Source organism: Apium graveolens, chromosome 5 (genome assembly GCF_009905375.1).
Source record: "Apium graveolens cultivar Ventura chromosome 5, ASM990537v1, whole genome shotgun sequence".
NCBI lineage: Eukaryota > Viridiplantae > Streptophyta > Magnoliopsida > Apiales > Apiaceae > Apium > Apium graveolens.
This window is the reverse complement of record NC_133651.1, coordinates 7,946,983-7,961,496: the sequence shown is the minus strand read 5'-3', so window position 1 is coordinate 7,961,496 and position 14,514 is coordinate 7,946,983. Positions and strand designations below refer to the sequence as shown.

The window sequence follows — 14,514 nt, the reverse complement described above, 5'->3', positions numbered from 1 at the left end:
CTGCATTTTCTAACGAGTTTCGATATGAAATTTAATAATAAAAAAAAATACGAAATTGATGGATTTTATTTAAGACTTTACAAATATGTAATAATGGTATGTCACCATTTACATGTATAATAATTTGAATTGTGAGCAGGGTTGTGAGCACAAAATTGGACATCTATAGTCTGAGGATGTTCCTGTTTGTACTAAATGAACGTGTTCGAAGTGGATTGGTAGCTTAATGCATTTGTGGTTCGAGATGTGATGGACGTTTGCAGCTCTTTGCCTCCTCATCAAAAATCAATTTCTTAATGTCGATAATCAATTGTAATTTACAATAATATTTTTGATCCCAATACGCTTGACCCCAGGCCACAACCAATGGTTAGAAATAAAGAGGTATGAGGTAAGTACAGTTCTAGTGAATTACAAGAGAAACCATAATGAATACTTCAAAATAGTTTGTCCAATAATCGTCTAAAAAGGAAAGGCAACTAGAAAAGTGTTTGCTGCCAAATTAATGTTGTTTGCTACAAAATTAATGCTCTCCGACATAAACTCTTTCGATTAAAGACGAAAACCAGAAAATGGGATTCTTCAAATCTTTTTGTGTTACTTGTTCTGCTTTTGGGGGTGATAGAGATGTTCTAAACTATTTTTTGGTTTGCACCCATGATGGCATTTGGTCTAGTTGTATGATTCTCGCTTAGGGAGTGAGAGGTTCCGAGTTCGATTCTCAGAAATCCCCATTTTCCTGACTATTTTAATTTGTTTTTTATTACCCAGCTTATCACATAATATTATAAGTCTATATGTAGTTTTCCACTTTCATATGAGATGTAGAAGACTTAAAATTACTTCATAGAAATTCTACTACATTCATATTCCAATCAAATAAACATCAAAATATAGGAATTGTCTAACATAAGTAAAGCAAAATTTAAGTAATATGAATTTTTAAGGTAAAAATAAAACCAGTTCACTTGGAAACAAAGCTGTAGCAACTACTTACTAAATCACTTAAATTAAGCTGACTTGAAAAATAAGAATTTTTTTTATCTCGCTGCCTTAAAGAAACTCTTACCTCAAAGTTTTTGAATGTTGTCTCTGTTTTAACCCCCTTGACGCACCAAGCACCCTTAGCACATGTTATGGTCATAATCATATAGGGTAGTACGGTATTGACATTGTCATGCATTGTCAATTGGACATGCTTTTCTTTCACTAGAGTAACATCAACTTCAGATAGCCCTTTTTCTAATCTTTTGAGAATGTTTGAAAAATATCTTCCAGTTACCTTAGTTCAATTTTTAATCTCCTTACGATTTTTTTTTTAAATTCTTCTGAGCTAGCCTCATCCCTAAAGTATTTTTTTGCAGCTTATTCTCTGCGTAATCATGAAGCCTTTCTAAAGGCACCTAAGCCTCACCTTGTGGTTACTCAAATAGTTTTGTTTTTGTATATGCTTCTGGTGGCATAAAATATCCATAAATATAAGTCCATTTTAACACTCGCCTTTATTCAAAAATTTGCTCCCAAGATTCTGTAACGAAGCTTAGGTGTTCTCGCTGACAATATTTTTTCTCGAGTTTTTGAAGTTTCTTATTTTATATCTCGCTAAGATCTGCTAATGCTTTCTTTCTTGACTTTTCATTTACAGCCGACCTTCCATAATAATGGGCATATCTCTTGATGTATTCATGAGCTGATGCTCTAAGCCTAACAACTTCATATTATCCTCTCCTCACAGTCTTCTACTGACCATTACACGCCTTAGGATCATGTGCATTCCATGGTCCTAGGCACATCCAACAAAACTCGTGCTTGCAAGGACACTTATAAGTACTCAGTAGCATGCTCCAACTGTACCTACAAACATCAAAAGATCGTGTTCTTTGATTTCGATGATAGATGCATCCAACATGTTTTGAAGACTAGAGGTGTATCATTATTGATTTGTGTATTCTCTGGACAATCACAAGAAGGTTTCTATCATTAAACAACAATGCCATCATAAAATCTTACATAAGTTATCACCATTTCCCTGTATATATGACCATTAAAAGACTTGGCCATACAATAATACACAGATATATTTATTTTATTTTCTAATTAGTAAAATATATAATATATTAATTATGTGTTAAGTTGTATAAAAAAGCTATTAGAAGAAATAATGAAAGGCTTCATCAGGCTAATCATTAAAGTAAATAATGGCAAATTGGCAATGATTCCTAAAATATAGCTTGTAAAGAAGCTAAAGAAGCTTGACAAGTAAATAGTTATAATATAATTGATTGATTAATCCTTCAAAATGTTAAAGAGCATCCATTTATTTGATGCATATGTCTACAACTTCTGTGAAAATTTGGCATTAGTGACTTGATGCGGCTAAATTTTGTGGCTTTACGCTCATAAATATATGATTAAATAACATTCAAATCTTAATTTATTGAGAATGAAAAGATATTCAAGTTTACACCCATAATACTTTTAGGCAAAATAAGATTAGGGTTTTGAGAGTCGACCCCCAAAACTAGAGTTCTAGCCACCACTTCTCCATTCTTCAACCTTTATCATCAATCGATCAAGCCCCCCTTCGCTCTCCCATCTCCTCTTTATTTATCTATTATTTTCTCAATAAAACAAAGTTCTAATTGTTTTCGGGTGAGATCTTGTCGAGTACCTTCTTATCAAGGTTGTTAGTCGTGCCCATCTTTTTGGGATGTTAGTGGTTTATGTTATGATGTTATTTTGTCTTTTGTTGCTGGTTTCGGCCGCTCTGAAAAGGATTTATATGATATTTTTTGATATCCGTAAGGCTTGTATCAGATCTGAGACGGTGGTGGATATCGCAAAAGCTCACCTTTCACAACAAAAAAGTGTTCGTATTTTAGGAGCTTTTGTTGCTCTAATATCAATTGATAGTTCAGAACATTGGGTTACCGATAATACTTATGTGAAGGTCAACTGTTATTACTAATTTCAGAATTGATGTAGGTTGGATTACTCGAGATGTCATTGTAATACTTTTTAGATTAAAGAATTTGAATATTCTATGCGTTAAACAATCTGAAAATAAAACAGCTATTTGGTTAGCTCATTTTTTGTTTCACAATGAGGCTGTACTTGACAGTTCGGGGTTTGTCACGGCTGGGGTTCAATGTTCTAATGAATTCTTCATTTTGTTTGTGAAAAAAAGATATTCTAGTTTTAATTAAATAACTTTGCAAACTTAGAGGACTATTCAATTTATTTTTAAAGAGATTAAAATAATATTGTATTGAGCCAATTAATAATTAGTCATTTACCCTTCCATTACCGAGTTTCAAAAAAGCCCATATGTCCTTTTGGTGAACCACAAACAAATCATGAGTATGCATATATCTTAATAATCTAAAAATTATTGTTTCACTTTAAAAATATGTTATCAATAAATATACATATTCATATATTACTACTTATTTAATATTTTCTCCTTCTCGTTTTTGTAAAAAAAATGTGCCCCTTACTACTAAAATAATTTATTTTTGGATATACTATCTCTTACTATCCAAAATTACATAATATTTAAAAATGTTTGTTTTATATTGTTGTTAAGTTATATTGTACATAACATTAAAAAATAAGTATATTGTGTATTGTATTCAAATAGTTTATTTTTAAATATATAAATACCTCTCATCAATTAAAATTGCATATTATTTAATAAAAAATGTGTGTTTCATATTATTGTCATAACAAAAAAGTCCAACTATATTATATATAAATATATGTAAAAAATTGTACTTTATTTTTTCCACCTGTATTCGGATTTCACAAATTAAATGAGTATTTATGAAATTTGTATTTCCCGGATGTTTTCCAGCTGTAAACATACGTTATACTTTGAAATCAATGGTAATGTTATTGACTTATTTTTTTCATATCCCTCTATTCTACTATAAATACGTACACAATCTAGCCTCATCCCTAAAGTTCGAAAAATATCTTCGAGTTACCTTAATTAAATTTATAATCTTCTTACGATTTTTTTAACTAAATTTTTCTGAGCTAGCCTCATCCCTAAAGTATTTTTGCAGCTTATTCTCTGCGTAATCATGGAGCCTTTCTAAAGCCACCTCAGCCTCACCTTATAGTTACTCAAATACCTTTGTTTTCGTATATGCTTCTCGGGGCATATAATATCCATAAATATAAGTCCATTTTAATACTCGTCTTTATTCAAAAATCTGCTACCAAGCTTCGGTAAAAAAGCTTTGGTGTTCTGGCTACCAATATTTTTTCTCCACTTTCGAGTTTCTGAAGTTTCTTATTTTTTATCTGGCTTAGATCTGCTTTTCATTTACAGCCCACCTTTCATAATATTGAGCATATCTTTGATGTATTCCTGAGCCGATACACTAAGTCTAACAACTTCTCTCCTCACAGTCTCCTAATAACCTTTACACGCCTTAGGATCATCTGCATTCCATGATCCTAGGCATATCCAACAAAACTCATGCTTGCAAGGACGCTTACAAGTACTCAGTAGCATGCTCCAACAGTACGTACAAATATTAAAAGTTAGAGTTCTCTGATTTAGATGATAGATGCATCCAACATGTTTCGAAGACTACACGTGTATCATTATTCTGTATTCTCTGGACAATCACAAGAAAGTTTCTATGATTAAACAACAATGCCATCATAAAATCTTACATAAGTTATCACCATTTCCCTTTATATATGACCATTAAAAAACATGGCCATACTTTAATACTCACATATATTTATTTGATTTTCTAATTAGTAAAATATATATTATATTAATTATGTGTTAAGTTTTATAAAAAAGCTTCTAGAAGAAATAATGAAAGGCTTTATGAAGGTAATCTTTAAAGTAAATAATAATAAATTGGCAATGATTACTAAAATCTAGCTCGGAAAGAAGCTAAACAAGCTTGACAAGTAAATAGTTATAATATCAATGATTGATCACACCTTAATATAGCTGGTAAAGAAGCTAAAGAAGCTTGACAAGTAAATATTTATAATATCACTGATTGATGGGCCTTCAAAATGTTAGAGAGCATCCATTTATTCAAGGCATGTGTCTACACCTTCTCTAAAAAATTTGGCATTGGTGAGTTGATGCACCTAAATTTTGTGCCTTCACCCTCATAAATATAAGATTAAATAACATTCAAATCTTAATTTATTGAGAATTAAAAGATATTCAAGTTTTAATTAAACAACTTTGCAAACTTGAAGATATTAATTTATTGAGAATTAAAAGATATTCAATTTATTTCTAAAGAGATTAAAATAATATATTATTGTGCCAATTAAAATTAGTCATTTACCCTTCCATTAGGGACACTTGTATAGTCCAGTTTCAAAATAGCTCATGTGTCCTTTTGGTGAACCACCAACAAATCATGGGTATGCATATATGTTAATAATCTAAAAATCATTGTTTCACTTTAAAAATATATCATGGATAAATATACATATTCATATATTACTACTTATTTAATATTTGTCCTTATCCTTTTTGTAAAAAAAATGTGCCCGTTACTCCTAAAATAATTGATTTTTGGATATATTATCTCTTACTATCCAAAATTACATAATATTTAAAAATGTTTGGTTTATATTGTAGTTAAGCTACATTGTACATAATATTAAAAAAAATTATATTGTGCATTGTGCATTGTATTCAAATAATTTATTTTTAAATATATAAATACCTCTCATCAATTAAAATTGCATATTCTTAATAAAAAATGTGTCTTTCATATTATGGTCATAACAAAAATTGTTGTGAATAAGTGAATACAGTTCAATCAAACTTGTTAGAGTTTAATGAAATAACTTAGCTACATACAAACTATAAGAACATGGCAACTAACTTCCTATTACCACTCATTATTCAAACGTAACTATAAACACCTAAAAAGACTCCATGAATACATTGACTATGTCCAACACATGGACTCCACCGTTGCAGATCCACCCAACCAACAAGGACAATTAAAGCCCAACAAAAAAGTCCTACTATATTATATATAAATATATGTAAAAAATTGTAGTTTTCCAGCTGTATACAGATATCATAAATTAAATGAGTATTTATGAATTTATATTTAGTGGATGTTATTCAGCTGTAAACATACGTTATACTTTGAAATCAATGGCAATGTTATTGACTTATTTTTTCATATCCCCGTATTCTACTATAAATACCTGCATAATCTATGTTCCTCATATACAAATTACAAATCAAAGAGTGTCCTTTTTTATGCATTCTTGTATAGAATGATAGTAAGAGGACCTCTCATATAATGATAGTGTAAAAATATTTAAATTTGTAAATAAAAATGTGTTATAGTTTATCAAATCCATATAATTTGAGGATGTTCATGGTACATCATTATATTGAAATTAGTTTTTTTAAATGATGATGTTTCATGAACAATACTTAGATTATATAGATTTTTAACAGTTATATTCATAGAAGTGGAAATGCATATTAATTGAAGAAAATTAGTGATACAATTTTCTTTTATATTATTGGTTAGTTATATTATTGAGCATTTGTGAATGCAATGAGTTATTTCAATAATTTGGAAACCTGAGCTAATCTCATCCTTAACCACATGGGAGATGAGATTGCAAAGTCTTTTTGCCATTATTTTGATTTGTATGTTTATCAGTTTTAATCATATATGTTTATATTCATTGGTGAATATAAGAGTGGGTACCCGTGATACATCAGTATATCAAAATTCAAATATTTAAGTGATGATTTATCATACTTTAGTTTCTAATATAAATATGTATCAATGGTAGAAAAATAATTATCTAATTTTGTTAATGTAACTATTAAGTACTTTTGTTATAATTGATTTTTCATTTGATGAAGAGGTCTTTGAAAAATCATCTAATCTCCTTGTTGCCTATATGCTATTTGGTATCTCACACCCGTAGTTCCATTCTAATTCGCTGATGTGTGTGTTGTTGGCGTGTTAATTCAAACTTAAAGTTATCTGCTTTGTCTATTTATTTTTCTGAGTCGTGCTGCTATATCATGTCTGGGTCATGGCCTGGCCTGAAGAGTTTATAGGAGTAGTTTTTTAATAAGTCTTTGTTTAACGTTTGTATTTGATTTAGTCTATGTAAGTTTGTTAATCTGCAGGCCCACTGAGTCTGGGATGCAATATCTCCGAAGGATCCGAAAACAACTGTGGTTGAAGAGAAAGAGGATAAGTTAGCCTTGGCTGCGATATACCAGGCTATACCCGAGGACATATTGTTAACTCTAGCTGATAAAGAGAGAGCGAAGGAAGCAGGGGAGGCCATCAAAGTGACGTGTCAAGGAGCTGATAACGCGTCACGACTACAAAGGTGCAGACATTAAAATCTGAATTCGAGTCGTTGGTTATGAAGGAAACATATACCATCGATGATTTCAGCATGAAATTGGCCGGATTAGTTACAAACATACGAGCTTTTGGAAAGGAATTGTTGAAAGTTATGTGGTAAAGAAGCTGTTACGGGCAGTGCCCACCAAGTTTTTGCAAATTTCCTCTACCATAGAGCAATTTGGAAACCCGGATACTATGGTATTGGAAGAGACGGTGAGGTCGTTGAAGGCTCACGAAGAGCGTCTGAAGCGATTGACAGACACAAGAGGTAATCAACTCCTTCTAACCAGGGAACAATGGATTGAAAGGGAGATATATGAGTCCAAGTTACTGTTGACAAGAGAAGAGTGGCTTAAGCGAAGTAACAGGGGTAGAAAGCCAAAACGTGATAAGGATGTAAAGGAAGAGGCTCACATGGCACAGATCCCTGACGAGGAACCTGCACTCCTCTTGGCGAAACTCAGGGAAAACGAAAAGAAGGTATTTTTAATAAATGAAGAACAGGTAAAGCTAAAGTTTAGTCAAGGTGATGTTGGAAGCCAAATGGAATCCAAAATGTGGTACTTAGATAATGGAGCTAGTAACCACATGATAGGATAACTATCCAAGTTCGACAAATTGGACAAAAGTGTAGCGGGACAAGTTAAATTTGGGGATGGATCAGTTGTGCAAATTGAAGGAAAGGAATGCATCTCTTTGAAGTGCAAGAATGGAAAAATCAGAACATTGAACGAGGTATATTTTATTCCCTCCTTACGTAGTAACATTATTAGCCTTGGACAACTTACGGAAGTGGGATACAATATCACTATTAGAGGAGATTATTTGTGGGTTAGAGAACAAGAAGGAAATTTGCTTATGAAAGTTAAATGTTCAACAAATAGATTTTACAAAATTGTAATCTATAACAGGGATTTACAATGTCTGATGTCACGATATGAAGATGAGAGCTGGTTGTGGCATTCTCGTCTCAGTCATATTAATTTCAAGGCCATAAAACTCATGTCCATGGTTAATATGGTGTTGGGAATGCCTGTCATCAAACAACCGAAAGAGGTGTGCACTGGCTGTCTCATGTCATAGCAATGCAGAACATATTTTCCTAGCCAATCGAAGTCCATCACAACGAGACCTCTTGAGTTGGTGCATGGCGATCTCTGTGGCCCAATCTCACCAACCACGCCTGCAGGTAATAAATATAGTTTTGTTCTAATTGATGATTATAGTCGACTAATATGGACTTATCTTCTGAAAAATAAAAATGATGCTCTTGATGCCTTCAAGAAGTTTCGTGTGTTAGTCGAAAATAGTTCATTGAAAAAGATTGGTACATTTAGAACAATCAATGATGGGGAATTTACCTCAAAGGATTTTGCTCGATATTATGAAGAAGCAGGGATCACTCACCATTTTTCTGCTTCATACTCGCCACAGCTGAATGGCGTGGTCGAAAGGCGTAATAGGACCCTAATTGAGATGTCACAAAGTTTACTAAAGGAGATGAAGATGTCAAACTATCTGTGGGGGGAAGCTGTTTGACACTTAACATATTTGTTGAATCAACTTCCAAGCCGTGCTGTAACTGGTGTTACTCCATACGAGGCATGATCCAACGAAAAGCCAAGTATAAATCATTTGCGAGTCTTTGGATGTATGGCATATATGAAGGAGCAGAATGTGAATCTGAAAAGGCTTTACAATAGAAGCAGACCAGTAGTGAATCTTGTAAAGGAACCGGGTACAAAGGCCTATAGGCTGCTAGATCCTGAAACTTGAAAGATACACGTGAGTCGAGACGTGATCTTTGAGGAGAAAAAGGTGTAGAATTGGTGTGAAACTGAAGATGCAGGTAAGATTAATACTGGTAATTTTGTTGTAATGTCGACTTTACAAACTCAGCACATAGATGTTGAAGTGACAATGTAAGGAGACCATGAAACAAGTGATGACCCTGAAGATGAAGACAGTATATGTCAAAGTTCGAGCATATCAGAGTATGGGTCTAAGACTGATGAACCACCTATAAAGTTCAAAGCACTTAATGAAATTTATGCTGCTACTGAACCAATAGAACTGGAGGAGGATGAACTATATCTTATGGGCATAGATGAACCAGTCAATTACTCGCAAGCTGCTAAAGAGGGTGAATGGAGGAAGGCAATGCAAGCTGAAATTGAGGCTGTTGAAAGAAATGGAACCTGAGAGTTAACAAAATTACCAAAGGGGCGAAAGGCAATTGATCTGAGGTGGGTATATAAAATCAAACGAGATGCAGAAGGTAACATTACAAAGTATAAGGCCATAATAATTGCGAAGGGCTATGTGCAATGGAAGGGTGTAGATTTTGATGAGCTTTTTGCACCTGTTACTAGTATCGAGACAATACGACTGTTACTAGTAATACGTGAGCTTTTTGCACATTGCGAAGGGCTATGTGCAATGCAGGTGCACCATCTCGACGTCAAAACAACATTCCTTAATGGAGAGATTAAGGAGGAAGTATATGTGAAGCAACCTGAAGGATTTGTGAAATGTGGAAAAGAGCATCTCGTGTATAAGCTATTGAAGGATTTATACGGACTAAGACAGGCTCCAAGGGCCTAGTATTCTAAGCTTAATAAGTGTCTAGAAGGGCTGGGATTTACAATGTGTGTATACGAACAACCGGTGTATACCAGGCATGTGCGAAGTGAAATTTTAATCGTTGGATTTTATGTGGATGATCTTCTAGTCACTGGTACAAGTGTTGAGGCTATTGTGGAATTCAAACCTCAAATGACAAAGAGTTTTGACATGATCGATTTAGGCAAGCTCACGTATTACTTTGGTATTGAGGTGGTGCAAGGAGATGGATACATATGTCTGGATAAAGCAGGACATGCAAAGAAGATACTTCACAAAGCTGGAATGTTTGAGTGTAATCCCACTATAATTTCGATGCATCCTAAAGAGATCATCAACAAGGATGAAGGAGGCAAACTGGTGGATTCAACAAATTTTAAAAGCATAATTGGAGGGCTGAGATACTTGATTTACACTAGTCCTGACTTGGCCTATTTTGTTGGTGTTATAAGTTGGTTTATGGAAAAACCTACGGTGATGCATTTGAATGCTGCAAAACGTGTCTTACGATATGTGAAATGAATGATGGATTTTGGCTTGATTTATACTAGTGATGAAGAGAATAATGTTGTAATTGGGTACTCAGACGGCTATCTGGCAGGAGATGTAGAAGATAGGAAGAGCACTGGCGGTATGGTCATCTATCTAAATTAGTAACTTACGACGGAATATGTGACAAACAACCGTCGTAAGATTGTATTTCCAGAATAGCCAAATTCTGATTTATCAGTTTCCAGCCATGTTCGGCTTCCAATTTAAATTCTAAACATGTCAAAGTCTAATGCAATCACAAAGTTAACAAAAACTCCCTGGCAAAGTCTAATTTCATTTCCGGTAAGTAATTAAGCAACTATAGCAAAAAATGTGCAAGAACTACAAACATTGGATGAATAGTAAATGATAAAAGCAGAGACATATCTCATATGATTTAGCGAGAAAACCTACATAAAAATTAATCTACTGATATGTCTACTTCTGCATAAGCGCTCTCAAGATGGGCTTGCTCGGCTTCCTGAACCTCTTTCTCAATCTTCCTACATTTCTTACACTTGTAGTACACACTCATGAAATAGCTCCATACTTCCTCATACACTGCTCATAAAGCCCAGTATCAAACATCTTCCAGAAACTCTTTTCATTGAGCTCTGACACGGCATGTGGCTGGAACCCATAGTTTTCAATCAACCAGCTCTTCAACAGCATATTACTAAAATGGACATCGAACATGATCCCATATATTATACTTGGAACCTATGAGGTTGGAAGTGACACTTCCCACAAAACTATCATCACCAGGACCTAAAATCCCCTTTGTTGATTGAGCAACTATAAACTCAGATCTTCCATTATGCCTCTTGTGGCGAGCCACTGCAAGTTTTCGATTGTCTTCCATGACCCTCCTGAGATAATCCATTAAAGAGTCAAATACTAACCTTTTCAAGGATTGTGTCAGAGTACATGTAATTCTAAATGCTCCCAAACAACATCTAAATGGTTGATTACATAGAATGACTACTGTGAACTGAATCAAATCACAGGACATATCAAACAAATTTCACTAAGGTCATGTTTATCTCACCTAATTATAATCAGCAGACTATGAACTTGTTTGCTCTGATTTCCAATATCAACATGTGTGCCAAATTATAACCATTTCTCAGTTCCTATCTATGAGATCACAATGCCTAGTGATAAGGCAGTATTTTTATAATCTCCTCGAAATATACTTGTTCAAGGTATTAGTACAAGTATGATCAAATGAGTACAAATCATAAAATAGTGACTGCTTAGTGAAACATCCATTAATTTAGTGAAGTGTTTGGGAATGAAAGCAAAGTTGGAATGAGAATGAATTCTCAAACTAAGTTGTGTTGCAAGACAATTCTAACTACTATGAGGTACAATCTAAATATTCAAATGGCAAAACAAACATATTGCAGCATAATATACTGACAATGGTTATGTTTTACTAATGCTTAATAAATTACAATCCAGGTCGCAAACACGAAACATCAACTAAGAAACCTTAATTATTATATAAAAACTAAGTCAAACATCCCAATATAATTTACACTATTATAAGAATCAAATATTTCAAACGTGAAACAAACATTATGCAGCATGACATATTAATTATTGACAATGGTTAGTTGTTAATACTTGAAACAAATTAGAGCAACTACAACCCAACACTATAACGCTATTATAATGTAATTTATAGTGCAAAACCTACTCCAAGGCAACACTAACAAACATGAATAATCAACTAAGAAACTTCAATTACTATATAACATCCCAATATGATTAACATTATTATAAGAGTTAAACTTGGAGAAAACAAGAAAGTGAAATGTTGTCGTAAAACACGAAAACCTTACATTAGTGTAAACGGTGTACAAACTGTCCCCATGTAGTCCTTCTACACATTTTTCTTTCACAATCACACAAGTGCACCTCCCAATGTCCACTGGCAAAGGCCTGCACAACAATGTCCTGCAAAACAGGAATAGATGATCAATTTAAATAGCATCAGACCAGATAATTTTATTAATTTATCCAGGTTAAATATAAATGACAAAAAAAAATTATGTTAGAATATGAATGTACTTAACATTTCCACAACATTTCCACAACAAATCAAATTAGGCGAGATTTGAATGTACTTAACATTTCCACAACAAATCAAATTTAATTAATTCATCAATAACTTCATATAAAAAGATTTAAAAACCTATTGGGAATAGTAGACCAGGAAGAAGCCGGAGCAGACTCAGAATCCGAATAATCCGAAATCTTCAACGAACTCGAGTGCTCCGAATCAGCAGGCTCCATACTTCCTGATCCAAGTATAAATTCAGGTTCATTCATTTGCATACACAGTTAAAGTGAAGTTGGCTTCAAGGCTGTAGGCTTCTTATGAAACTTCTCGGTAGACACCATTTTAGCCATGGCTACTGGCCCGATATTCGATTCCGTATTTTCCTTATCAGCATTTTTTACATTTTCAACTTTTTTAAGTGCGACAACAGTCTCTTTGTTGTCAGAATTACGACGAATGTGAACTCCGAGAGGCACGATATCGAGGTTTCCATGACATCCTTCGCTCGAACTGCGAGTATGTTTGAGGTCTGTGAGGGGATTGACATAAAGGGAATTGTATGGAATTTGAGACAGAACCGAGGACTAGAATACGAGATCCAGATATTTCATAATAAAGAATTGTATAATAAGGTATAATTACATTATTGACCAAGTGAAAACATCAACAAAATTTGACTAGAAGGTAAAAATCATAATAACTGAAAATATAATTGTTGTTGGGGATTGCTATTTAGGACTTATACTTTGATATTAAACTTGTGACTAACAATCAGCACCATTGCATTTGTATTAAACTTTCTATTTCATTGTGACAAGCTCAAAATGTATATACATAATTTCACATACCTCTGCTTAACAACAACATTTTGACTCTGTAATTGCTGAACTTAATTTTAAATAATTTCACATATATAATTGTTTTGGTTGCACGCACAATGTTGTAATGAAATTCATATGAATGGTGGTATCCTAAATACAAACCAGGCAACTCGCTCATTTATCACAACCACTTTCTTTTATTCATATAAACAGACAACACAGAAAAGATGATATAATATATTCGGTTTCCATTAATAATACAATAGGTTTAAAATAGATAATTAGTGATGCCTGCATTTCTTTTGTTGTAATACATCAATGCCCACAAATGCAAATTTATGAGAGTACAGAACAAATGAGTACAGAGTTGAGAGTACCGGTTGTCCAGTTTCAGTACAGACCAGGAAGATCAGGAGGTTGCCGAGCCTCTTCTTGCAGTTCCTAATTTCAAAAAACAAATGATAAAAATATACTAAATGAACAATAAATAAAACTACTCCAACCAATTATAATATTTGCAAGTTAAAAACAATAACCTGAGGTGTGAGCAATCTAAAGTCATCATCTTGTTCCTTAATGTTTATCAGCATTTCATCATTTGCCTGTAGCTCTTCTATCGCCTTCTTGGCATCAATAGCTTTAGACTTTTTTCTCAATATCAGGCCCATATAAATCTTAATCAGAATCGGAACCCTTCTCAACATCAACAATAAAGTATTAAGTACAGAGACAAATTAAGTAACATCAAAAATAAACTATTAAGTACAGAGACCAATTAAGTAATTAAGTAATTACAAATTACTGTATATAAATAAAGAAACTTGCCTCTAATTCAACAAAGTACAAAGTACCGAGACAAAATACTAATTATTTAATGAAAAAATGAATCAATGATACATGTTGGATCTTGGAATCTTTGATACTTTAGAAGAAAATCGAACTAGACTTAACAGCGATTAAATCTTTGATATATATAACAGCGGTTGAATCTTCGATATACTTTGCAAGCGGCAAGCGATTGAATCCGCGGCCAGAGACTTAAAATTTAGGTCTCAAGCTCTACTCAACCCTATTTTCT

The 14,514-nt window shown here is 33.3% G+C and overlaps 1 protein-coding gene across 1 annotated transcript; it reads right to left on the bottom strand.

The window, feature by feature from the left end:
- Window positions 1-10,833: 10,833 nt before the first annotated feature.
- LOC141661720 (tubby-like protein 8) lies at window positions 10,834-14,119 on the bottom strand. The gene is made up of 5 exons (XM_074468720.1): window positions 13,973-14,119; window positions 13,814-13,877; window positions 12,748-13,125; window positions 12,395-12,509; window positions 10,834-11,416 (listed from the first exon to the last, which is right to left on the bottom strand). The coding sequence occupies exons 3-5, from the start codon at window positions 12,888-12,890 to the stop codon at window positions 11,363-11,365; spliced, it is 312 nt and encodes a 103-aa protein (XP_074324821.1). The 5' UTR covers window positions 12,891-13,125; window positions 13,814-13,877; window positions 13,973-14,119; the 3' UTR covers window positions 10,834-11,362.
- Between the last annotated feature and the right edge of the window lie 395 nt (window positions 14,120-14,514).

What these genes read in the sequence shown, in the direction of transcription:
- LOC141661720 (XM_074468720.1), bottom strand. Translation starts at nt 12,890, where the DNA reads ATGCAAATGAATGAACCTGAATTTATACTTGGATCAGGAAGTATGGAG. An exon ending in TGGTCTACTATTCCCAATAG is followed by an intron (nt 12,510 to 12,747) that starts GTTTTTAAATCT and finishes CCTGTTTTGCAG; the next exon opens with GACATTGTTGTGCAGGCCTT. An exon ending in TGTACACCGTTTACACTAAT is followed by an intron (nt 11,417 to 12,394) that starts GTAAGGTTTTCG and finishes GGATTATCTCAG; the next exon opens with GAGGGTCATGGAAGACAATC.